The following is a 24,265-nucleotide window of genomic DNA, read 5'->3' on the forward strand; positions in this document are numbered from 1 at the left end:
TGGGATCGTTCTGCACGGATCAGCACCTGTGTGGAAGGGCAGGTGTCCTCAGGATGGTGTCACCTCGAGTGCTGGGTCCAGTTCTGGGCTCTCAGTTTGGGAAGGATGCTGAGATGCTTGAGCAGGTCCAGAGGAGGCAACGAGGCTGGAGAGGGGCTTGAGGGATCCTCACAAACCCTGTGAGGAGCCCTGAGGGAGCTGGGGGTGTTCAGCCTGGAGAAAAGGAAACTCAGATTTAGAAGCTGCTGTCTGGAAGGGCAGGTGTCCTCAGGATGGTGTCAGTGCTTGGAAGGAATCCCACGTGTTCCTACCCTGGTGCTGGAGCTGGGAATGCTCAGCATGGAGATGGTGGTGCTGAGTGATGGCTCTTCCAACCTGGTCATTCTGTGAATTCTGGGAATTCTGTGAATTCTGTGAATTCTGTGAATTCCCAGGACAGACAGAGGTGGTGGAGTCACCATCCCTGGGTGTGTTTAACAAAGCCTGGATGTGGCACTGGGTGCCAGGGTTTGGTTGGGTTGGATTGGACTGGGGTTGTACTCAATGATCTTAAAGTTCTCTTCCAACCCAGTGATTCTGTGATTCTGTCAATTCTGTGATTGCTGTCTCCAGCACAAAACAAGCTCCTGTTTTCCCATCCCACAAACAACCACTTGGCAATGGGTTCCCAGGGATTTGACCTCCTTTAGCTCTGCCTGCTCCTTTGGGAAGTGAAACCCGTGGGTTGCAGTGGCTGCCACAGCCACAGGTCACGCTGTGGCTGCTGCAGACCTGGGAGGATGAGGAGGAGCAGGAAATCCAAGAGAGTCTCAGCTCTTTGCTGTGGTTCTTTTAATGAATCCTGTGGCTGGGAGATGGAGGTGTCAGATGAGCTCTGTGTGAAGAGGGGGTGGAAGGGCTGGGTTTGGAGCAGAGGATCCTGTCCCTGAGCCTGGTGGGAGGATGGGGAAAGGGGACAGGGAAGGTGGAGAGGAAGGCCAAGTTTTCTTAATGAATCCTGCCCTGGTTGTGCCTGTGGCAGCAAGATTGAGGTGTCAGATGAGCTCTGTGTGAAGAGAGGGTGGAAGGGCTGGGTTTGGAGCAGAGGATCCTGTCCTTGAGCCTGATGGGAGGATGAGGAGAGGGGACAGGGAAGGTGGAGAGGAAGGCCAAGTTTTCTTAATGAATCCTGCCCTGGTTGTGCCTGTGGCTGGAGATGGAGGTGTCGGATGAGCTCCACTGGGAAGAGGGAGTGGAAGGGCTGGATTTGGAGCAGAGAATCCAATTCCTGAGCTTGGTGGGAGGAAAGGGAAAGGTGGACAGGCTTGGGTTGTGCCTTGGGAAGGTGGAGGGGAAGGCCAAGGGGAAGGTCAAGCTTTCTTAATGAATGCTGCCCTGGTTGTGCCTGTGGCTGAAAGATTGAGGTGTCAGATGAGCTCTGTGAGAAGAGAGGGTGGAAGGGCTGGGTTTGGAGCAGAGGATCCTGTCCTTGAGCTTGGTGGGAGGAAAGGAAAGGTGGACAGGCTTGGGAAGGTGGAGAGGAAGGCCAGGGATGCTCCATCCATTTTAATCTGTCCAGTCTCCATCTTGGCAGAGCCGAGCAGCAGCTCCCACGCCGCCGGTGAGGGAGGGAGGAAAGGAGGCAGGAGAAGCAGGTTGGCAGGAGGAGCCACACTCCCAGCGCAGCGAACAGCATCAGGCAAAGCCCTGAGGGCTGTGACAGGGTGGGAAGTGTCCTCCCGCCCTTCAGGGATGGGATGGGGATTAGGGACAGCATCATCCTCATCCTCTCCCGTCTCAGGCTCCTGTGCTCCACAGGAGCAGCCCCGTGGCAGGAGGAGGATGCAGGCACAGATCACAGATCACAGATCACAGATCACAGATCCCCCCCCTTTCCCGGGCTGAGCAGGAAGTGAGGTGGATCCTGGGAGAGGGGAATTTGGCAGGAGAGCAGGGATGCCACGAGATGAATGTTTTGGGAATTGCGTGTGTGGCTGCCTTTGCTTGAACAAGAGCTCACAGTTGTGTTGGGTTTGCAAGAGCTCCGGCCACCCCCAGGGCTGGGGCTGGACAGTGACCCCCCCATGGCAGTGACAACCCCATGGCTGTGACCCCCATTTCAGTGACCCCCCCCCAGGGCTGTGACCCCCCCAATGGCAGTGACCCTCCCGTGGTTCAGTGACCCCCACTTCAGTGACCGACCCCATTGTGGCCTCTCCTTTTGGGAGGGTGCAATGTCCCCCCTCATGGCAGTGATCCCCATGGCTGTGACCCCCATTTTAGTCACCCCCCCCATGGCAATGGCCCCCCCATTTCAGTGATCCCCCATTGCAGCTCATGTTTGGGGGGTGCAATGACCCCTCCCATTTCAGTGACCCCCATTTCAGTGACCCCCCCATTGCAGCCCATGTTTGGGGGGTGCAATGAACCCCTCATTTCAGTGACCCCCATTTCAGTGACCCCCATTTCAGTGACTCCCCATTGCAGCCTCTCCTTTTGAGAGGGTGCAATGACCCCCCCATTTCAGTGAGCTCCATTTCAGTGACCCCCATTTCAGCCCATGTTTGGGGGGTGCAATGACCCCTCCCATTTCAGTGACCCCCCCATGGCTGTGACCCCCATTTCAGCCCATGTTTGGGGGGTGCAATGACCCCCCCCTCTTTCAGTGACCCCCGTGGCTGTGACTCCCGCATTTCAGTGACCCCCATTTCAGTGACCCCCATTGCAGCCCGTGTTTGGGGGGTGCAATGACCCCCCCATTTCATTGCCCCCCATTTTAGTGACCCCTATTTCAGTGACTCCCCATTGCAGCCTCTCCTTTTGAGAGGGTGCAATGTCCCCTCCCATTTCAGTGACCCCCCCCATGGCTGTGACCCCCATTTCAGCCCATGTTTGGGGGGTGCAATGAACCCCTCATTTCAGTGACCCCCATTTCAGTGACCCCCATTTCAGTGACTCCCCATTGCAGCCTCTCCTTTTGAGAGGGTGCAATGACCCCCCCATTTCAGTGACCCCCATTTCAGCCCATGTTTGGGGGGTGCAATGAACCCCCCATTTCAGTGACCCCCCCCATGGCTGTGACCCCCATTGCAGCCCATGTTTGGGGGGTGCAATGACCCCTCCCATTTCAGTGACCCCCATTTCAGTGACCCCCATATCAGTGACCCCCATTTCAGTGATCCCCCATTGCAGCCCATGTTTGGGGGGTGCAATGACCCCTCCCATTTCAGTGACCCCCCCCATGGCTGTGACCCCCATTGCAGCCCATGTTTGGAGGGTGCAATGACCTCCCTATTTCATTGCCCCCCATTTCAGTGACCCCTATTTCAGTGACTCCCGATTGCAGCCCATATTTGGAGGGTGCAATGTCCTCTCCCATGGCAATGACCCCCCCATGGCTGTGACCCCCATGGCAGTGACCCCCCCCCATTTCAGTGGCCCCTATTTCAGTGCCCCCCATTTCAGTGACCCCCATTGCAGCCCATGTCTGGGGGGTGCAATGATCCCCCCATTTCAGTGACCCCCATTGCAGCACATGTCTGGGGGGTGCAATGATCCCCCCCATTTCAGTGACCCCCGTGGCTGTGACTCCCGCATTTCAGTGACCCCCATTTCAGTGACCCCCTCATTGCAGCCCATGTTTGGGGGGTGCAATGACCCCCCTCCCATTTCAGTGACCCCCGTGGCTGTGACCCCCGCATTTCAGTGACCCCCATGGCTGTGACCCCCATTGCAGCCCATGTTTGGGGGGTGCAATGAACCCCTCATTTCAGTGACCCCCATTTCAGTGACCCCCATTTCAGCCCATGTTTGGGGGGTGCAATGACCCCCCCATTTCAGTGACCCCCATTTCAGTGATCCCCCATTGCAGCCCATGTTTGGGGGGTGCAATGACCCCTCCCATTTCAGTGACCCCCATTTCTGTGACCCCCATATCAGTGACCCCCATTTCAGTGACCCCCCCATTTCAGCCCATGTTTCGGGGGTGCAATGAACCCCTCATTTCAGTGACCCCCATTTCAGTGACCCCCATTTCAGTGACTCCCCATTGCAGCCTCTCCTTTTGAGAGGGTGCAATGACCCCCCCATTTCAGTGACCCCCATTTCAGTGACCTCCATTTCAGCCCATGTTTGGGGGGTGCAATGACCTCCCATTTCAGTGACCCCCCCCATGGCTGTGACCCCCATTGCAGCCCATGTTTGGAGGGTGCAATGACCTCCCTATTTCATTGCCCGCCATTTCAGTGCCCCCCATTTCAGTGACTCCCCATTGCAGCCTCTCCTTTTGAGAGGGTGCAATGTCCCCTCCCATTTCAGTGACCCCCCCATGGCTGTGACCCCCATTTCAGCCCATGTTTGGGGGGTGCAATGAACCCCTCATTTCAGTGAACCCCTCCATGGCTGTGACCCCCATTGCAGCCCATGTTTGGGGGGTGCAATGACCCCTCCCATTTCAGTGACCTCCATTTCAGTGACCCCTATTTCAGTGACTCCCCATTGCAGCCTCTCCTTTTGAGAGGGTGCAATGACCCCCCCATTTCAGTGACCCCCATTTCAGCCCATGTTTGGGGGGTGCAATGAACCCCTCATTTCAGTGACCCCCCCCATGGCTGTGACCCCCATTGCAGCCCATATTTGGAGGGTGCAATGTCCTCTCCCATGGCAATGACCCCCCCATGGCTGTGATCCCCATGGCAGTGACCCCCCCCCCCCCCATTTCAGTGGCCCCTATTTCAGTGCCCCCCATTTCAGTGACTCCCCATTGCAGCCTCTCCTTTTGAGAGGGTGCAATGTCCCCTCCCATTTCAGTGACCCCCATTTCAGTGACCCCCATTTCAGCCCATGTCTGGGGGGTGCAATGATCCCCCCCATTTCATTGCCCCCCATTTCAATGACCCCTGATTGCAGCCGATGGTTGGGGGTAGCAGTGACCCCCCCAAGGTACGGGCAGGAGCCTCTTCCCAGCCTTTCCCCCTCCCCAAACTCTGGATTTTGGCTTTTCCTGCTGTTTTTCCCTCTGTCCCTTTTCCCTGTCCCATGAAGGATGTGGGGTCAGCCTTCCTTGGGGTCCATCCATGGGATGGATGGATCCCCATCCCGCTGCTGTCCTCATGATTTAAAAAACCATTACTTTTTAATTTGTTCTCATTTGGCTTTTCTTGTTTTTTGCCCTGTGTTTTCTCTTGCCTAGCACAGAAAACGAAGCGCCTCTGGCTCCCAGGAGCTAATTCATCCCAGTTAAATGATCTTTAAAATCTGAGTGCATCACAGCGCTCGACTCCTGTTTTCTCCCGGTGTAATTAATGCTCCAGCTTAAATTTCCTCCTTTCCTTAGGGGCAAGCTTGATGGATCCGGTGCCGGGCTCAAACTTCTGCCAAGCCATAGGAAAGAAATCATCCCCTCAAAAAAAAAATAAAAACCCAAACCAATCTTGGCCTTTAATTGAAATTTGATTTTTTTTTTTTTTTTGAAACAACTTGTCCTTGGGAAGAAAACTGATGTTGTTTATTATCCTTATTTCTTTTTTTTTCATCCAGCACCGAAGACTTGTAGCCCCAAACAGTTTGCATGCAAAGATCAGATCACGTGCATATCTAAGGGCTGGCGCTGTGACGGGGAGAAGGATTGTCCGGATGGCTCGGATGAATCTCCCGAGATATGTATGTATGCCTTCCTCTTCCTCTTCCTCTTCCTCTTCCTCTTCCTCTTCCTCTTCCTCTTCCTCTTCCTCTTCCTCTTCCTCTTCCTCTTCCTCTTCCTCTTCCTCTTCCTCTTCCTCTTCCTCTTCCTCTGGGTTTTGCTCCATCTCTCCATGGGTGTTACAGGACTCCAGGCAGACGTTGCACAATGTTCTACCTCAGCTTGCCTTGCAGCCCCTTGGGTGGGAGGTGTCCGTTCCGTCCATCTGTCCGTCCATCCATCCATCATCCATGCATCCATCCACCTATCCATCTTTCCATCCACCATCCATCCATCCCTCCATCCCTCCCTCTATCATCCATCCATCCATCCATCATCCATCTGTCCATCCATCCATCCATCCATCCATCCATCCATCCATCCATCCATCCCTCATCCATCCATCCATCCATCATCCATCTGTCCATCCATCCATCCATCCATCCATCCATCCCTCATCCATCCATCCATCCATCCATCCATCCATCCATCCATCATCCATCTGTCCATCCATCCATCCATCCATCCGTCCATCCATCCATCATCCATCTATCCATCCCTTCATCCCTCCATCCATCATCCCTCCATCCATCATCCATCCATCCATCCATCCATCCATCCATCCATCCATCCATCCACCATCCATCCATCCATCCATCCATCCATCCCTCCATCCATCATCCATCCATCCGTCCATCTATCCGTCCATCTGTCCGTCCATGGCTCCACCCCACCCTCCTGCGAACAGGGGATCACTCATTATTTTTGTTCCCATCAAGATGGACGTGCACCAGGAAGGAAGAGTCAGCAGCAGTGTCACCCTCATCCCTCAGCACTTTGGCATTCCTGGGCACTGGGAATGAGGGAAGGAGATCCCTGGAAGTCCCAGGGAGCAGCTGGCCAGGGGACATCGCTGTCCCAGATGGATTTTGGGATTGGGATGCTGGGTTGGGCTCACTGGTGGGCTCAGCTCTGGAGGTGCTCCCTCAGATGGGGTGGTGGAGTCTCTCTGGGAGGAAACAGAACTGGGATGGGTTAGGTGAGGTTTTGGGGTGGGAATTGGGGGTGTCTGCAGAGGGGTCACAGCTGTGGTGACACCAAGGATGGTGGCTGTGCCAGTCCTGCTGTGCCTGTAGCTCTGCTGTGGCCAGGCTGGAGCAAAGAACATGTCCCACGTGGACACAGCCACACAGCCACCACAGCCACCACAGAACCCAGCAGAATCCCAACTCTCCCACCCAGATTCCCACTTCACGCTCTGGATGGGGTGGTGGAGTCACTCTGGGAGGAAACCCAGAACTGGGATGGGTTATGTGAGGTGTGGGGTGGGAATTGGGGGGTGTCTGCAGAGGGGTCTCAGCTGTGGTGACACCAGGGATGGTGGCTGTGCCAGTCCCTCTGTGTTGGGATCTCTGCTCTGGCCAGGTTGGAGCAAAGAACCACCCTTCCCCATGTCCCACGTGAACACAGCCACCACAGATCCCAGCAGAATCCCAGCTCTCCCACCCAGATTCCCACTTCACGCTCTGGATGGGGTGGTGGAGTCTCTCTGTGAGGAAACCATGGGTTAGGTGAGGTGTGGGGTGGGAATTGGGGGGTATCTGCAGCTGTGGTGACACCAGGGATGGCAGCTACACCAGTCCCTCTGTGTTGGGATCTCTGCTCTGGCCAGGCTGGAGCAAAGAACCACCCGTCCCCATGTCCCACGTGGACAGACCACCACAGAACCCAGCAGAATCTCCTTGTCCCCCATCCCAGATTCCCCCTTCTCGCTGTGCTTGGCAGAACCATCTCCTCCAGAGCAGCTCCTGGTTCTGCTCCGCGTTTGTTTATTCCTTAAGGCAAAAATGATGCAACGGCCCCTCCGTGGGAGGGATGGGGGGCTGGGATGGGCTGCCTGCCTCCAGTCAATCAGCAGCCCTGGAAAATTACAGCAGGAGGACTCAGAGGCTGGAAGAAATCCGTCCTGATTGTCGTGTTCTGCTCGCTGTGTGCATCTGCGCTCCATCCACGGGGACAGGTGACGGCAGCACGGACCCCTTGGATGCTCTTCCCTCTCCATCTTCTTCTTCTCTTCCCTGGGAGCAGCCTCTGGTGCTTTGGATGAACCCTCTGTGAGGAGGTCATGGATGTTGGAGGACTCTTGGGTTTGGTTCAAGCCCCCTGAGGGTTCATCCTTGAAGGACATGGGACCCCTGATGCCCCTGTGCCCTCCTGGCACTTCCAGGATGGAAAAGTGGGAGCATCTGTGAGACACAGACCAAAGCCTGGCATCTCTGTCCTCACCACCATATCTGTGACTGAGTCTTGGATTTGGTCCAAGCCCCCTGAGGGCTCATTCTTGAAGGACACGGGACCCCTGATGCCTCTGTGCCCCTTGGAACATCCTTGGCACATCCAGGATGGGGAATTTGGAGCATCTGTGAGACACAGACCAGAGCCTGGCATCTCTTCTTTCCTCACCACAATGTGTGGGACTGAGTCTTGGGTTTGGTCCAAGCCCCCTGAGGGTTCATCCTTGAAGGACACAGGACCTCTGCTGCCCCTGTGCCCCTCCTGGCACTTCCAGGACAGGGAATTTGGAGCCTCTGTGAGACAGACGCCACAGCCTGGCCTCTCCTCTCTCCTCACCACCATGTGTGGGACTGACTTTGGGTTCTGTCCAAGCCCCCTGAGGGCTCATCCTTGGAGGACACGGGACCCCTGATGCCCCTGTGCCCCTTGGAACATCCTTGGCACTTCCAGGATGGGGAATTGGGAGCATCTCTGAGACACAGACCACAGCTGGCATCTCCTCTCTGCTCACCACCACGTGTGGGACTGGCTCTGTTTTATCACCACCACAGACCCCAAACTTTGGAATCTCTCACTTCTTCAGGAGCAGTTCCATGCCCAGCTGATCTCCGGAGGGGCTGCCCGTTCCTCAGTGGCTCTGCCCACCTCCCCTAATTCCCACTTCTAGACACTGTGAGGGTGTCAGGGCAATGCTGTGGGATTGCCAGGGATGCCAGGGCACATCTGTGTGCCCAGGGCATGAGTGGAGCCTCCCTGCTCCTGCCCAGGCTCATTCCCAACCTGTCAGCCCCTTTTATCTCCAGGATTGCCAGGCCGGCTTTCCTCACACCACTTCCAGCAGCCTCTCATCTCCCTTATCTCCCTGGCAAGGGAGAAAAATGACTTTTATTACTCTCATTTTTTACTTTTATTACTCATTTAATCTGTGTTTGAGCCGGGCTGTGAGCGCTGCTCCTGCTCAGGCTCCGGAGCCCAGCGTTGTTCGCGTTCTCCTGTTGGAGCTCTTGGAATTCTGTCAGGCAGGTGCCAGCTTTTCCTCCCTGGGGATTCCTTCAGGTATTCCCTGGCTTTGCTCAGGTCCCTTTTCCTTTGAAGTATTCCATGGTTTTGCTCAGGTCCCTTTCTTGCTTGTTTGGTGTGAGTGGCTCACACACATTTCTTGCACCGTCAGATTTTTGCTCCACAGAGCTTTCCTGAGGCTTGGGCAGGAGCCTTCATCCTGTTGGAGATCAAACATGAGGGGCTCTGAGGGAGGAATTTGTTGTGCCTGCTTGGTCCATCCATTGATGTGAGGGTTCAGGATGCCTTGGATCCCTCATCTTGCCCTGCTGGATCTGCTCTTGGCATGGTCCTGGTGAGCTCTGAAGTGACCCAGAGGCACCACCAGGACCTTCAGTGCTTCCATCCCTGTCCATCCCGATGGCACAAATGTGACCATCCCACCCCTGCTCCTCCAGCTCTTCCCTCATTGTATTTTCCACCCCATCTGCATCACCCTGGGCTGTTGCCAAATCAACTGCAGCAGGAGGAAGAATTGCTTTTTTTTCTCTCCTTTTTTATTTTTTCCTGAGTGTTTTTTTGAGGTTAAACATTCCTATCTAATTCAGCTCCTTGGGGTGTACCACAAGCTTGTCACATGGAATAAATTGGCTCATTTATTAGCACCAACATGGTGAAAAGCAAACAAAGTGGCTTGTGGATTAATCCTGGCCCTGTTTGGGATAAGTGCTTTGATCCAGGCTCTTTGCAGGGAATAATGGACACGGCAGAGCAGTTCTGACTGATGAATTGGGCTCTTCACTCCAGCCCCTCCATTCTTCTGGTCCATATATTGATGTTGCTTAATTAACCCATAATTTGCAATTACTGTGGGCCTAACCCTCTGCTAAAAAATAAATCTGTGCAGTAAGAAATTCTCCCAGGAATCATCTGCTGGGTGCTCTGGGACTGGGAAACAGGGGAAGGTCAAATCCCTGCTGGCTGTGACAGAGCCTGAACATCCTGAGGATCCCATCACCCCAGTGCCAGGCCAGTTTGCTCACTGGGATCATACTGGGATGTGTTTGAGACTCAGAGGAGAGATCTGGCATCTAGAACCTTTTAAATTGTTAAATTCCCATTTTCCAGGCATCCCTTGAGCTGGAATTGGTGTCACTGCTCAGGATGGACAGAGGCTGGGTTGGATTGAGGATCCTGCTCAGTTTGGGGAGAAAGGGATCACAAATCCTGGGTTTTGTGGTTCCCTTCCCACAGCCCCCTGTGCTGCCAAGGGCTTTTATCCCCTCCTTTAGCCTGGGGATAGATGGATGATGGTGGGATCACACCCAGTGTCCCTCAGAGGTGTGGGATGAGGATGTACCCTGGGCTGTGTTTGAGTCTCAGGGCAGAGATCTGGCATCTAGAACCTGTTAAATTGTTAAATTCCCATTTTCCAGGCATCTCTTGAGCTGGAATTGGTGTCACTGCTCAGGATGGACAGAGGCTGGGATGGATTGAGGATCCTGCTCAGTTTGAGGGGGAAGGGATCACAAATCCTGGGTTTTGTGGTTCCCTTCCCACAGCCCCCTGTGCTGCCAAGGGCTTTTATCCCCTCCTTTAGCCCAGGGATCTGGTGGGATCACACCCAGTGTCCCTCAGAGGTGTGGGATGAGGATGTACCCTGGAGTGTGTTTGAGACTCAGAGGAGAGATTTGGCATCTAGAACCTGTTAAATTGTTAAATTCCCATTTTTCATTCATCCCTTGAGCTGGAATTGGTGTCACTGCCCAGGATGGACAGAGGGAAGTTCTGGCTGGGATGGATTGAGGATCCTGCTCAGTTTGGGGGGGAAAGTGTCACAAACTTTGGATTTTGTGGTTCCCTTCCCACAGCCCCCTGTGCTTTCAAGGGCTTTTCTCCCCTCCTTTAGCCCGGATCACACCCAGTGTCCCTCAGAGGTGTGGGATGAGGATGTACCCTGGAGTGTGTTTGAGACTCAGAGGAGAGATTTGGCATCTAGAACCTGTTAAATTGTTAAATTCCCATTTTTCATTCATCCCTTGAGCTGGAATTGGTGTCACTGCCCAGGATGGACAGAGGGAAGTTCTGGCTGGGATGGATTGAGGATCCTGCTCAGTTTGGGGGGGAAAGTGTCACAAACTTTGGATTTTGTGGTTCCCTTCCCACAGCCCCCTGTGCTTTCAAGGGCTTTTCTCCCCTCCTTTAGCCCGGGGATCACCCCCAGTGTCCCTCAGAGATGTGATGTGAGGATGAACCAGCACACAGAGCTCTGTGTGTGATGTCACACTCCTCTCCAAGGAGAGCTGCAGCTTATTTAGGGCAAACTCTGCTCTTGGAGCTCCTGGTGAAGGTGACTGGGCTAAAATGGGACTGTGCTTGGACACGTTGTGTGCTGTGGAAATAGCACCAAAATAACTCTGTGGATCCCCTCTTCTCACTGCTTTTGGGGGCCCGGGGGGATCCACAGAGCTATTTCTGCCAGCCCTGCTGAGGGGAGGGTGAGGAGGCACAAGCAGCCCCTGGAAAATGGGATTTCAGTGTTTTGGCTGGGCAGAGATGTGGTGGCAGCTCTGGTGTTCAGCCCTGAAATGTGGATTTGGGGCAGGGAGAGGGGTCAGGATTTGCAGGGCTCGTTGTCACCCCTGCAGCCACCTCCAGCTTGGACATTGCAGGAGCTTTTCCTGGGCTTTCAGGCCATTCATGGATTTGTGGTGTGTTTGTTGTTTGTCTCCATGCCTTGCTTCTTTTCAGAGGAGCTTAAAAATAAAACCTGCCCTTCTTTGTAATTTTTCCAGTTAATAATGAAGATTAAATCTCCTTGTGCTGGGCTCAGAGGGGCCCCCACGTGCCGCAGTCTTGGAACAAGGAGAGCGTTGGCACCCAGGGAGCCACAATCCCTGTGCTGACCCCTGTGCCCTTTGGTGCCCTGCAGGTCCCCAGAGCAAAGTGTCCCGGTGCCAACCCAACGAGCACAACTGCCTGGGCACGGAGCTGTGCATCCACATGAGCAAACTCTGCAACGGCCTCCACGACTGCTTCGACGGCTCCGACGAGGGCCCGCACTGCAGGGGTAGGTTTGGGGGGCCCGGGAAAGCGGGGGTCCCCAGTGGGGTACCCCATAACAGGGGAGGAGTTTTGGGATGAGAGTCCTGTTTTGGGATGAGGTTCCTGTTTTCTCCTCTTAAATGTGAGCCCCACCACACTCAGCTGTCATGGTTTGATGCTGGCTCAATAGCAATGCAGCCATAAAATTATATTTTTCTCAAATGAGGGCTGTGAGATGTGACCATGTTTGGGGGTCCAACAATCCCAGGAAAAGGGGGGCTGCCCCATGGGGTACTCCCCAACAGGGTAGGAGTTCCTGTTCTGGGATGAGGTTCCTGTTTTCTCCTCTTAAATGTGAGCCCCACCACACTCAGCCGTCATGGTTTGATGCTGGCTCAATAGCAATGCAGCCATAAAATTATATTTTTCTCAAATGAGGGCTGTGAGATGTGACCAGGTTTGGGGGTAACAAGGTCCCATGAAAGGGGGGCTAACCCCTGAGCTACTCCCCAATAGGGTGGGAGTTCCTGTTTTGGGATGAGGTTCCTGTTTTCTCCTTTGGAGCGTGAGCCCCACCACACTCAGCTCAGCACAGTCTGTCATGGTTTGATGCTGGCTCAATACCAATGCAGCCATAAAAATATATTTTTTCTCAAATGAGGGCTGTGAGATGTGACCAGAAACAGAGGTTTGGGGTTCCCAGGAAATGGGGGCTGCCCCAATGAGGGAGGATTGATGAGGTTCCTGTTTTCTCCTCTTAAATGTGACCCCCACCACATTCAGCTGTCACGGTTTGATGCTGTCTCAATACCAGTGCACCCATGAAAATCTATTTTCTCAAATGACTGCTGTGAAATGTGACCATGTTTGGGGGTCCGACAATCCCAGGAAAAGGGGGGCTGCCCCATGGGGTGCTCCCCAACAGGGTGGGAGTTCCTGTTTTGGGATGAGGTTCCTGTTTTCTCCTTTGGAGCGTGAGCCCCACCACACTCAGCACAACACAGTCTGTCATGGTTTGATGCTGGCTCAATACCAATGCAGCCATAAAAATAAATTTTTTCTCAAATGAGTGATGTCAGATGTGACCAGAAACAGAGGTTTGAGGGTCCCAGGAAAAGGGGGGCTGCCCCATGGGGTACCCCTCAACAGGGTGGGAGTTCCTGTTTTGGGATGAGGTTCCTGTTTTCTCCTTTGGTGTGTGAGCCCCACCACACTCAGCTCAGCACAGTCTGTCATGGTTTGATGCTGGCTCAATAGCAATGCATCCATGAAAATATATTTTTCTCAAATGAGTGATGTCAGATGTGACCACAAACAGAGGTTTGGGGGTCCCAGGAAATGGGGGCTGCCCCAATGAGGGAGAATTGATGGGGTTCCTGTTTTCTCCTCTTAAATGTGAGCCCCACCACATTCAGCTGTCACGGTTTGATGCTGTCTCAATACCAGTGCACCCATGAAAATCTATTTTCTCAAATGACTGCTGTGAGATGTGACCATGTTGGGGGTCCAACAATCCCAGGAAAAGGGGGGCTGCCCCATGGGGTACCCCTCAACAGGGCAGGAGTTCCTGTTTTGGGATGAGGTTCCTGTTTTTTTCCTCTTGAGTGTTTGCCCCACCACACTCAGCACAGCACAGTCTGTCATGGTTTGATGCTGGCTCGATAGCAATGCATCCATGAAAATACATTTTTTCTCAAATGAGTGATGTCAGATGTGACCAGAAACAGAGGTTTGAGCGTCCCAGGAAAAGGGGGGCTGCCCCATGGGGTGCTCCCCAACAGGGCAGGAGTTCCTGTTTTGGGATGAGGTTCCTGTTTTCTCCTTTGGAGCGTGAGCCCCACCACACTCAGCTCAGCACAGTCTGTCATGGTTTGATGCTGGTGCAATACCAATGTACCCATGAAAATATATTTTTTCTCAAATGAGTGCTGTGAGATAACCTGAACCCTAACCCAAGCAGGAACAGAGGTTTGGGGGTCCCAGGAATGGGGGGCTGCCCCAACAGGGTAAGAGTGATGAGGTTCCTGCTTTCTCCTCTTAAATGTGAGCTCCAAAACACTCAGTTCAGCACATTCTGTCATGGTTTGATGCTGATGCAATACCTGCGCACCCATGAAAATCTGTTTTTCTCAAATGAGTGCTGTGAGAGAACCCCAAATCTAACCCTAACCCAAGCAGAAGCCGAGGTTTGGGTGTCCCAGGAATGGGGGGCTGCCCCAACAGAATAGGAGTGATGAGGTTCCTGTTTTCTCCTGTTGAATTTCAACCCCACCACGCTCAGCTCAGCCCAGCCACAGATCCAGAGATTATCCAGAGCCGCTTGGAAGTGAATGCCCATCATTCCTGAGCCTGCAGCCATGAAATAGCTGCATTGTCTCCTGGGCTTAAAAGCTCCAGCCCTGGGGTTCTGGTCCAGATAAGAGATACCACTGTGGGGTTTTTTTCCCTAATTTCCAGGAGCTTTGTCCCCTGCTCCTGGCCTGTCCCCGTGGCTAATCCTGCTGGAAAACTCCCTAAACCAGCGTGCTGCTGTGCAGATTAATCACTCAGCAATGTGTGTCCTGGCCTGACCTTGTGTTCCAGAGCCTCTGTGCTCCCCAACCCTTCTGTTCCTGCCCTGGGGAGCTCCTGTGCTGCTCCACCAAGACCCCTGACCCCAAAGGGCTGCTCCTGTGGGGACCCAGCTCCTTTCCAGTGCCTGGATCCCATGGGAGCAGCTCCTGCAGCTGTGCTTGAGCTGAGAACGACTATTTCAGTGAGAGCTCTCGTTGCTGAAGTGGGATCTGATTTGTCTGAGCCACGTGAGCCGTGCTGGGGCAGCTGCTCAGGGCTTTGGGCACCTGGTGCTCGCAGGTTTGGGCACGCTGGGGCTGCCAGCCCTCGGTGGGGCTTGAGCTGGGTGCTGAGTGCCCCCCTGCCCGCGGCTGGTGCCACCCCAGGGAGGCATTTCCTGCATTTCCTGCATTTCCTGGCAGCTGCTTGCGAGTCCCAGCCTGCCACTGCCCCAGGTGTGGGCAGGTGAGCTGTCACCTCGAGCTGTGACCCCAAGTAATCACCCCAAGCTGTCACCTTGACCTGTCACCCCAAGTGATCCCTTTGAGCTGTCATCCTGAGACATCACCCCAAGCTGTCACCCCAAGCTGTCACCCCAAGCAATCACCTCAAGCTGTCACCTTGGCCTGTCACCCCAAGTGATCCCTTTGAGCTGTCATCCTGAGACATCACCCCAAGCCGTCATCCCAAGCTGTCACCCTGAGCTGTCACCTTGAGCTGTCACCTCAGGCTGTGACCCCAAGTGATCACCTCGAGCTGTCACCCCAAAACATGACCTCAAGCCATCACCCCAAGCTGTCACCCTGAGCTGTCATCCCGAGACATCACTCCAAGCCATCATCCCAAGCTGTTACCCCAAGCCATCACCCTGAGCTGTCACCTTGAGCTGTCACCCTGAGTTGTCACCCCAAGCCATCACTGCAAGCCATCACCCCAAGTGTCACCTCAAGCTGTCACCTCAAGCTGTCACCCCAAGCGATCATATCAAGCTGTCACCCCAAGCAATCACCCCAAGCTGTCACCCCAAGTGATCACCTTGAGCTGTCACCTCGAGCTGTCACCCCAAACAATCACCTTGACCTGTCACCTCAAGACATCACCCCAAGCCATCACCCAAGTGATCACCCTGAGCTGTCACCTTGACCTGTCACCCCAAGCCATCACCCCAAGCTGTGACCCTGAGCCATGACCCCAAATTGTCACCCCAACCCCTGCTCCCTGTTAGGTGTTCCTGATTGGGTCCTGTGATCCTGATGGAGTTGGGTGTTCCTGATGGGGTCAGGTGTTCCTGATGGGCTCTGGTGATCCTGATGGCGTTAGATGTTCCTAATGGGGTTAGATGTTCCTAATGGGATCAGGTGTTCCTAATGGGGTTAGGTGTTCCTGATGGGCTCTGATGATCCTGCTCACCCAACCCTTGATCCTGGTGTCCATCCTGGGTGAAATCCTCTCTCTTCCATCCCTGTAGAACAACTGGCCAACTGCTCAGCCCTGGGCTGCCAGCACCACTGTGCCCCAACGCTGTCCGGCCCCGTGTGCTACTGCAACCACTCCTTCCAGCTGGCTGAGGACAGGAGGAGCTGCAGAGGTGGGGATGGGGAGAGCTGGGGGCAGCATGGGGCAGGTGGGATGGGATTGATGGGATGGGATGGGATGGGATGGGATGGGATGGGATGGGATGGGATGGGATGGGATGGGATGAGATAGGATTTATGGGATGGGAGTGATGGGATGGGATAGGATTTAGGGGACTTATAGGATTGATGGGATTTATGGGATGGAGGGGATGGGATGGATTGGATGGATGGGATAGGATTTATGGGATAGGATTTAGGGGATTTATGGGATTGATGGGATTTATGGGATTGATGAGATAGAATTTATGGGATGGGGTGAGATTTATGGGACTGATGGGATGGGATAGGATTTATGGGATGGGATTTGTGGGATTGGATTGATGGGATGGGATCCATGGGATGGGATGGGATGGGATGGGATGGGATGGGATGGGATGGGATGGGATGGGATGGGATGGGATGGGATGGGATGAGATAGGATTTATGGGATGGGATTGATGGGATCGATGGGATGGGATAGGATTTATGGGATGGGATTGATGGGATGGGATCCATGAGATAGGATGGGATGGGGTGGGATTTATGGGATTTATGGAGTGGGATCCATGGGATGGGATTCCCTGGCAGGCTGCTGTGAGGGTCCCTTTGGCTCAGGCATCACTCCCTCCTCTCCAGCTCCACCTTGGACAAACTGTGGAGCTTCATTTCCTCTTCAGGCAACAAAGGAGGGCTTTTTCCTGGTCCAAACCTTGTTGTTTTTTTTCCTGTCTCTCCCAGACTTTGATGAATGCACCGTGTATGGGACCTGCAGCCAGACGTGCACCAACACAGAGGGCTCCTACACGTGCAGCTGTGTCGAGGGCTATCTCCTGCAGCCGGACAACAGATCCTGCAAAGCCAAGAACGGTGAGAACCTCAGCAGGGAGAACTTCAGGTGGTGCTTCAGGGCAGCTCTGCACACCACAGCCCTCTGAATTCTCCACACTGGGCTCTTCCCTGGGGTTACATCCACAGGATTGAGCTGTGCCCTGACCCTGCTGTCCCCTCCTTGCCCCCAGAGCCCGTGGATCGCCCTCCTGTGCTGCTCATTGCCAACTCCCAGAACATCCTGGCCACGTACCTGAGCGGGGCCCCCGTGCCCAACATCACCCCCACCAGCGCCAAGCAGACCACGGCCATGGACTTCAACTACGTGGAGGACACGGTGTGCTGGGTCCACGTGGGTGACAGCGCCTCCCAGACCATCCTCAAGTGTGCCAAGATCCCCAACCTGAAGGGCTTTGTGGAGGAAAGGTCCATCAACATCTCCCTGAGCCTGCACCGTGAGTGTCCGTTCGCTGTTCTGCTCCCCCATCCCCAATTCCCAGGCCATGGTGGGTGGAACTGGGAAGGAACTTCCCACAGGTCATTCCCTTTCCTTTTTTTTTATTATTTCTATCAAATTTAGTAATTTCTTGGTGTGCAGATATGAGGAGAAATTACAAAGGGAGGAGTGGAGCGAGTTTTGGGATGGCAGCTCTTGCTTCCTTTGGTCCCACCCCATAAAAACGACCAAATCCCACCCCAAAAAGTGACCAAGAGTAAACTCCCAACCCAGAGGTGCTTCTGTGGGTGCCACTGAGTCGTGGTGTGAGTGGCTGGTGGCATTTCCTTCTGCTGGTGGCTTTGTGACCAGAATGAGTGTGGTCACAGCTCCATGTCCAGTTTGGGTTTGCTGCTCAGGATGGGAGGGAGAGTGACTGGTTGGGATTTTGGTGCTCTCTGAGGGGTCCCTGTGGGCTTCCAGCACCTTCCATGAATGCACAGAGCAGTGAGTGCCACAGCTGGGATGTGGGACACCATTGCTGTCACTGCTTTTATCCTTTGCCCAAATCATTTGGGGTGGAATTGGGGGATCTGGAGCTTGCAATGGGTCTCTGCTTGCCTGATATCATCCCCCTGATGTATCTTTTGCCTCCTGAAAATGAGGAGGCTTCCAGGGGTCAGAAGAATCCCCTTACCCCACCCACTGGCTCATCCAGCAAATTGGGTTTGACAGATTTCTGCAAAGGAGTGAAGGTCCTGGGTGCATCTCAGAGCTGAGAGGGATTCTCTGCTGAGGGCAGTGGGGTTTGAGCTGGGATCCTGGGGGTCCTGGGAGTTCTGGGGGTCCTGGGGATCCTGAGGGTCCCAGGGGAAACTGGGGGTTCTGGGGGTCCTGAGGATCTTTTGGATCCTGAGGATCCTGGGGATCTTGAGGGCTCTGAGGGTCCTGTGGATCCTGAGGGCTCTGGGGATCCTGAGGGTCCTGGGAGTTTTGGGGATCCTGGGGGATCCTGAGAGTTCTGAGAGTCCCAGGGGTCCTTGAGGTTCTGGAGGTCCCAGGAGTTCTGGGGGTCCTGGGACTCCTAAGGATCCTGGGAATTCTGGGGATCCTGAGGATCCTGGGGGTTCTGGGGGTCCTGAGGATCTTTTGGATCCTGGGGGTCCTGGGGATCTTGAGGGTCCTGGGGATCCTGGGGGCTCTGGGAATCCGGGGGATGATGAGGGTCCTGGGAGTCCCAGGAGTCCTGGGGGTCCTGGGGGTTCTGGAGGTCCTGGGGATCCTCGAGGTTCTGGGGGTCCTGGGGGTTCTGTGAGCCCTGAGGGTCCTGGGGGTCCCAGGGGTCCTGGGGGTTCTGCGAGCCATGAGGATCCTGGGGGTCCCTGGGGTCCTGGGAGTTCTGGGGGTTCTGGAGATCTTGGGGATCCTGGGGGTCCCAGGAGTCCTGGAGGTTCTGGGGGTCCTGGGAGACTGGGGGTGCTGAGGATCCTGGATGTCCTGGGGGTTCTCAGGGTCCTGAGGATCCTGGGGGTCCTGGGGGTTCTGGAGATCCTGGAAGTCCTGAAGATCCTGGGGGTCCTGGGCATCCAGGAGGTTCTGGGGATCCTGAGGGTCCTGAGGATCTTTTGGATCCTGGGTGTCCTGGAGGTCCTGAGGGACCTGGGGGTCCTGAGTGTTCTGATGATCCTGTGGACCCTGGGGTTCTCAGGGTCCTGGAGGTCCCAGGAGTCCTGGGGGTCCTGAGGGTTTTGGGGGTCCTGAGGATCCTGGGGGTTCTGGGGTTTCTGGGAATCCTGGAGCTCCTGGGGGTCCTGAAGATCCTGGGGTTTCTGGGGGTCCTGGGGGTCCGGGCTCTGTGTGTGGCAGGGCAGGGCAGGCTGTGGCCGCTGCCCAGGGTGTGTGTGCACAGTTAATTTCAGCTCACCCTGTGTATTTTTAGGGCTGGGTGTATTTTTAGGGTGAGGCCTCACCCTTTGCTCTCCCCGGGCCGTAGATAACGTGGAGTTGAGCAGGACAGGGCTCAGCTTCCTGCTTCCCTCCTGGGATTTTGGGGTTTCCTTGGGATTTTAGGGCTTTCCTTGGGATTTTAGGGGGTGTCCCTGGGATTTTGGGGTGTCCCTGGAATTTAGGGGGTCTCTTTAGGCGCCTCTGGTTCATCACAAAGGAAGTGAGGAGTGAATTCCCCCCAGTGCCACTGGTGTGGGGATGAGGAGATAATGTCACTCTCCTGCAGGACGCTGCGAATCCAATTAGTGCTTTCCCTCTTGATTTCCTTCTTTATGGCATTATCTGCTCCCAGCAGGAGCGGGGACCTCCCTGGTGCCTGCCGCTAATGGGGTTTGAGCTCCAAACCCCTCTGATGAGGGGAGATTGATGCTGAGGGGCTGGGGAGCAGCAGGGGGAGACCCTGGGCCGAGGCTCCCCTGCCTCCCTGTCCTGCAGCGATTTCTGTCACTTGTGCCCCGGGAGATGTGTTAAATGAGGGCTGTTCACAGCCCTTGGCACGACCCGGTGTCCTCAGAGCTTCATTGTTCCCCTCGGTCTTTACACTCCCGAAGCTTTTTGCTTTTTGCTCTCCTCAGGGCTTCCTGCAGCGCGTCCCCCTCGGCTCCCACCTCGCTGCCCGTGGGTATTTGTCACAGGCACTGATTTTCTCACTTGATCTGAGCTGGCTGCTTCCCTACCCCCAGGTCCTTTTTCTAAAAATCAGAGGCTGGTGAAGCTTTCCTTCCATTTCTCTTACAAAAATTCCTGTTTCTTGTTGGAATTGGATAATTTCTCTCCACCATCAGTTGGGCTGGGGGGCTCTGGGTACCTCAGGTCTGGTTTCCTACCCTCAGGTCCTTTTCTGGGATACACTAAAAAATCAGAGGCTGGTGAATCCTTCCATCCATTTATCTTACAAAAAAATTCCTGTTTTGTGTTGGAATTTTCTGTTACAAAAATTGCTGTTTCGTGTTGGAATTGGATCATTTTTCTCCACCATCAGTTGGGCTGGGGGGCTCTGGGTACCTCAGGGCTTGGTGGCAATGGTCAGCACGGGTGGGATGATGTGGGGAGGGGTCCAGCCTGTCCCCATCTCCACAGGGACCATCCTGGGTGCTCAGTGTCCCCTCTGTCCTCACTCCCCTGATGAGAATGAGGCACGAGAAGGGCTTGTCCTTCCTGCCAGCACTGAATTGCAACAAGAGGAACTTGTCTTACCCTTCCTCCCATCCTGCTGTCCCTCTCCTCCTCTCCCTGTGACAATCCTGCAGCGTTCCATGCCTGGCAGGCTCAAGGACAGAGGCTCAGGATGCACCAGGATGGCACAGGGGGGTTCATCTGAACCCCTAAACCCCTCTGGGATGGGGCAGAGGACACTTGGGGACCTCTCACAGCTCCCCTTGGACCCTCAGTGCTCCGTGGCAGCTCCTTGACCTCCGGGGACTTTGTGATCCCGTGGGATTTCTCAAGCAGATTCCAACCTCCACGTGTTCCCCCCAGACAATGTCCTTGTTTGTTTGCACTCGGGCTTCCAAGGAATTTCTGAGCCAAACAGAGCACTAAAAAATAATAATTAAAATCTTGTGCTGCTGCTTTTGGTGTCATGGCCAGAACTCTCTGCTCTCCCCCAGCTCTCCAAGCTTATCCTGCTGGCCTTGTCCTGCAATCCTGGGGTTGTTTTACAGGGATCGCATCCTTGAGCAATCCTGGCAGGGAAGCAGCTGTGCTGGGGGATTTGTGCTTCCTTCCATGAGATTCATGTCCCCAGAGGTGACACCAGGAGGTGGGGACACCTCTCAGGACTGTCCTTAGGGTGCCACCTTTGGCTGGCAGCAGGCCAGGGCTGTGCTGTCACCTCTGGGTCCCCATGGCCGCATTGGCAGAGGTGTTAAATCTCTGGGGTATTTGTGCTTCCTTCCATCAGATTCATGTCCCTGTCCCCTAAAGGTGACACCAGGAGGTGGGAACACCTCTCTAGACTGTCCTTAGGGTGCCACCTTTAGCTGGCAGCAGGCGAGGGCTGTGCTGTCACCTCTGGGTCCCCAAGCTGGTATTGATGACAGAGGTGTTAAATCTCTGAGGGATTTAACATCAGATTCACGTCCCTGTTCCCCCAGAGGTGACACCAGGAGGTGGGGACACCTCTCAGGACTGTCCTTAGGGTGCCACCTTTGGCTGGCAGCAGGCTAGGCTGTGCTGGTCACCTCTGGGTCCCCGTGGTGGCATTGACAGAGGGATTTGTGCCTCCTTCCATCAGATTCATGTCCTTGTCCCCCCAGAGGTGACACCAGAAGGTGGGGACACCTCTCAGGACTGTCCTTGGGATGCCACCTTTGGCTGGCAGCAGGCCAGGGCTGTGCTGTCACCTCTGGGTCCCCATGGCAGTGGTGACAGAGGTGTTAAATCCCTGTCTCCGGTGCTCTGTGATCGGGTGACGCTCAGGGCAAGGCAGGAGCCCTTTGCTTGCACTGTGGAAAAATACTGGGGAACACGTGCCAGCAGTGAGAGCTCTGGGCTCGTCCCTGGCTCTTGGGGTGGCTGCCCTGTCCCTGCCCTTCCCCTCCCCTTCTCACACCCTTTCAGTTTCTTTTCCCCCTTTTTCTTTTTCCCCTTTTCTGTGTTTTTTTTTGCGTGGTCAGAACTGGGAGGGTCTGATCAGCAGCTGAGCTTGGTGATGCCAGGGAATGCAGTGATTGTGCCTGGAGCTGGCACTGCCCCATCCCAGTGCTGGTGCTGGTCCCTCCCAGTCCCAGTGCCACCCTCCCAGTCCCAGTGCCACCCTCCCAGTCCCAGTGCCACCCTCCCAGTCCCATCTCTGCCCTCCCAGTCCCAGTGCCACCCTCCCAGTCCCAGCACTACTCCTTCCCAGTCCAACACTCCTCTCACAGTCCAGCTCTGCTCCTTCCCAGTCCCAGTACTCCTCTCCCAGTCCAGCACTGGTTTCCCAGTCCAGCTCTTCTCCTTCCCAGTCCCATCTCTGTTCTCCCAGTCCCAGCTCTGCTCCTTTCCAGTCTCAGCATGGTTCTGCCAGTCCAACACTGCTCCTTCCCAGTCCCAGCACTGGTTTCCCAGTCCCATCTCTGTTCTCCCAGTTCATCACTGGTTTCCCAGTCCAGCACTGCTCTCCCACTCCCAGCTCTGCTCTTTCCCAGTCCATCACTGGTTTCCCAGTCCCAGCACTGTTCTCCCAATCCAGCTCTGTTCCTTCCCAGTCCAACACTCCTCTCCCAGTCCAGCACTGCTCCTTCCCAGTCCCAGCAATGTTTCCCAGTCCCAGCTTTGCTCCTTCCCAGTCCAGCACTGCTCTTTCCCAGTCCCATCTCTGTTCTCCCAGTCCCAGCTCTGCTCCTTTCCAGTCTCAGCATGGTTCTGCCAGTCCAACACTGCTCCTTCCCAGTCCCAGCTTTGCTCTCCCAGTCCCAGCTGTGTTCTCCCAGTCCCAGCTCTGCTCTTTCCCAGTCCAACACTGCTCCTTCCCAGTCCCAGCACTGGTTTCCCAGTCCCAGCCCTGGTTTCCCAGTCCCAGCTTTGCTCTCCCAGTCCAGCCCTGTTCTCCCAGTCCCAGCTCTGCTCTTTCCCAGTCCAGCTCTGCTCCTTCCCAGCAGGAGCAGTCACCAATTCTGCAGGAATTTCCCTCAGCAGGCTCCTTGCAGGGCTGCTGGGGAAAGGCTGCAGAGGTGCCACGATTTATTATTTCTCAATTTAAGCTTTGTTGTTTTCCTTTCTAAAGCAAACCCTCGGGAAGGAGTTTGAAATATCAGGACATTTGATCCTGAGTGCGTTCTAAACCCCAAACACCAACAATCTGGCCAGCATTAAAATCCCTTCCTGGGCAGCATCAATCCCGAGCTGCCCAGCTCTGGGGGTGTTTTCATTGACTCCATTTCAGTGTCACTGGGAATGGGCTGTCCCCGTGCCAGCAGGCAGGGAGAGGAGCTGGGACAGATTGATTTCAGGGCCTGCAGAGGAATCCAAGTACATTTCTTCCCCCACTTTGCATGGAAAGCTATTTTTCTTCCTTGCTGCCTCATCCTGGCCAAGAAAGAGGCTCCGACGTGAACTCACTTGGCAGGAGAGGGGGATGATTGGTAACTTCATCTCGTGGTTCCTTTCTGTTGAGTTTCTTTTCTTTTTTAACTGTTTGTGGCTGTTCTTGGTGCAGTGAGGGAGGAAATTGGGAGATGAGGGAGAGCAGGGGATGGGAGAGAAGGGGATAAATGGGGCAGGGGATAAATGGGAGCAGGACATAGAGGGGAGAAGGGATAGGGGAGCAGGGGTTAGGGGAGAGAAGGGGATAAATGGGAGCAGGGGATAAATGGGACCAGGGGATAGATAGGAACAGGATATGGTGGGGAGAAGGGATAGGGGAGAGCAGGGCATGGGGCAAATCAGGGGATAAATGGGAGCAAGGGATGAATGGAATCAGGAGATAAATGGGAAAGGGGATAAATGGGATGGGGCATAAATGGAGCAGGGGAGAGGGGAGAGCAGGAGAAAAATGGGAACAGGACATGGAGGGGAGAAGGGACAGGGGAGAGCAGGGGATAAATGGGAGCAGGGGATAAATGGGAGCAGGGGAAAAATTGGAGCAGGATATGGAGGGAAGAAGGGAATGGGGGAAATCAGGAGATAGGGGAGAGCAGGGGAAAAATGGGAACAGGACATGGAGGGGAGTAGGAGATAGGGGAGATCAGGGGATGGGGGAAATCAGGGAATAAAGGAGAGCAGGAGATAAATGGGACAAGGGGATAAATGGGAGCAGGACATGGAGGGGAGAAGGGGATGGAGGAAATCAGGAGATAGGGGAGAGCAGGAGATGGGGGAGAGCAGAGGATAAATGGGACCAGA

General features: G+C 54.8%; 1 protein-coding gene across 4 annotated transcripts in view; it reads left to right on the plus strand.

The window, feature by feature from the left end:
• Window positions 1–24,265, plus strand: part of LRP1 (LDL receptor related protein 1) — a 136,274-nt gene that overhangs the window by 19,576 nt on the left and 92,433 nt on the right. For all 4 annotated transcript variants that reach the window (XM_074530904.1, XM_074530906.1, XM_074530905.1 and 1 more), the window contains exons 2-6: window positions 5,518–5,640; window positions 11,886–12,023; window positions 16,020–16,139; window positions 16,906–17,034; window positions 17,187–17,450. In XM_074530904.1, coding sequence (XP_074387005.1) covers window positions 5,518–5,640; window positions 11,886–12,023; window positions 16,020–16,139; window positions 16,906–17,034; window positions 17,187–17,450 — 774 coding nt within the window. The remainder of the gene's footprint in view (window positions 1–5,517; window positions 5,641–11,885; window positions 12,024–16,019; window positions 16,140–16,905; window positions 17,035–17,186; window positions 17,451–24,265) is intronic.

This window comes from Zonotrichia albicollis, chromosome 33 (assembly GCF_047830755.1).
Source record: "Zonotrichia albicollis isolate bZonAlb1 chromosome 33, bZonAlb1.hap1, whole genome shotgun sequence".
In the NCBI taxonomy this organism is placed as follows: domain Eukaryota; kingdom Metazoa; phylum Chordata; class Aves; order Passeriformes; family Passerellidae; genus Zonotrichia; species Zonotrichia albicollis.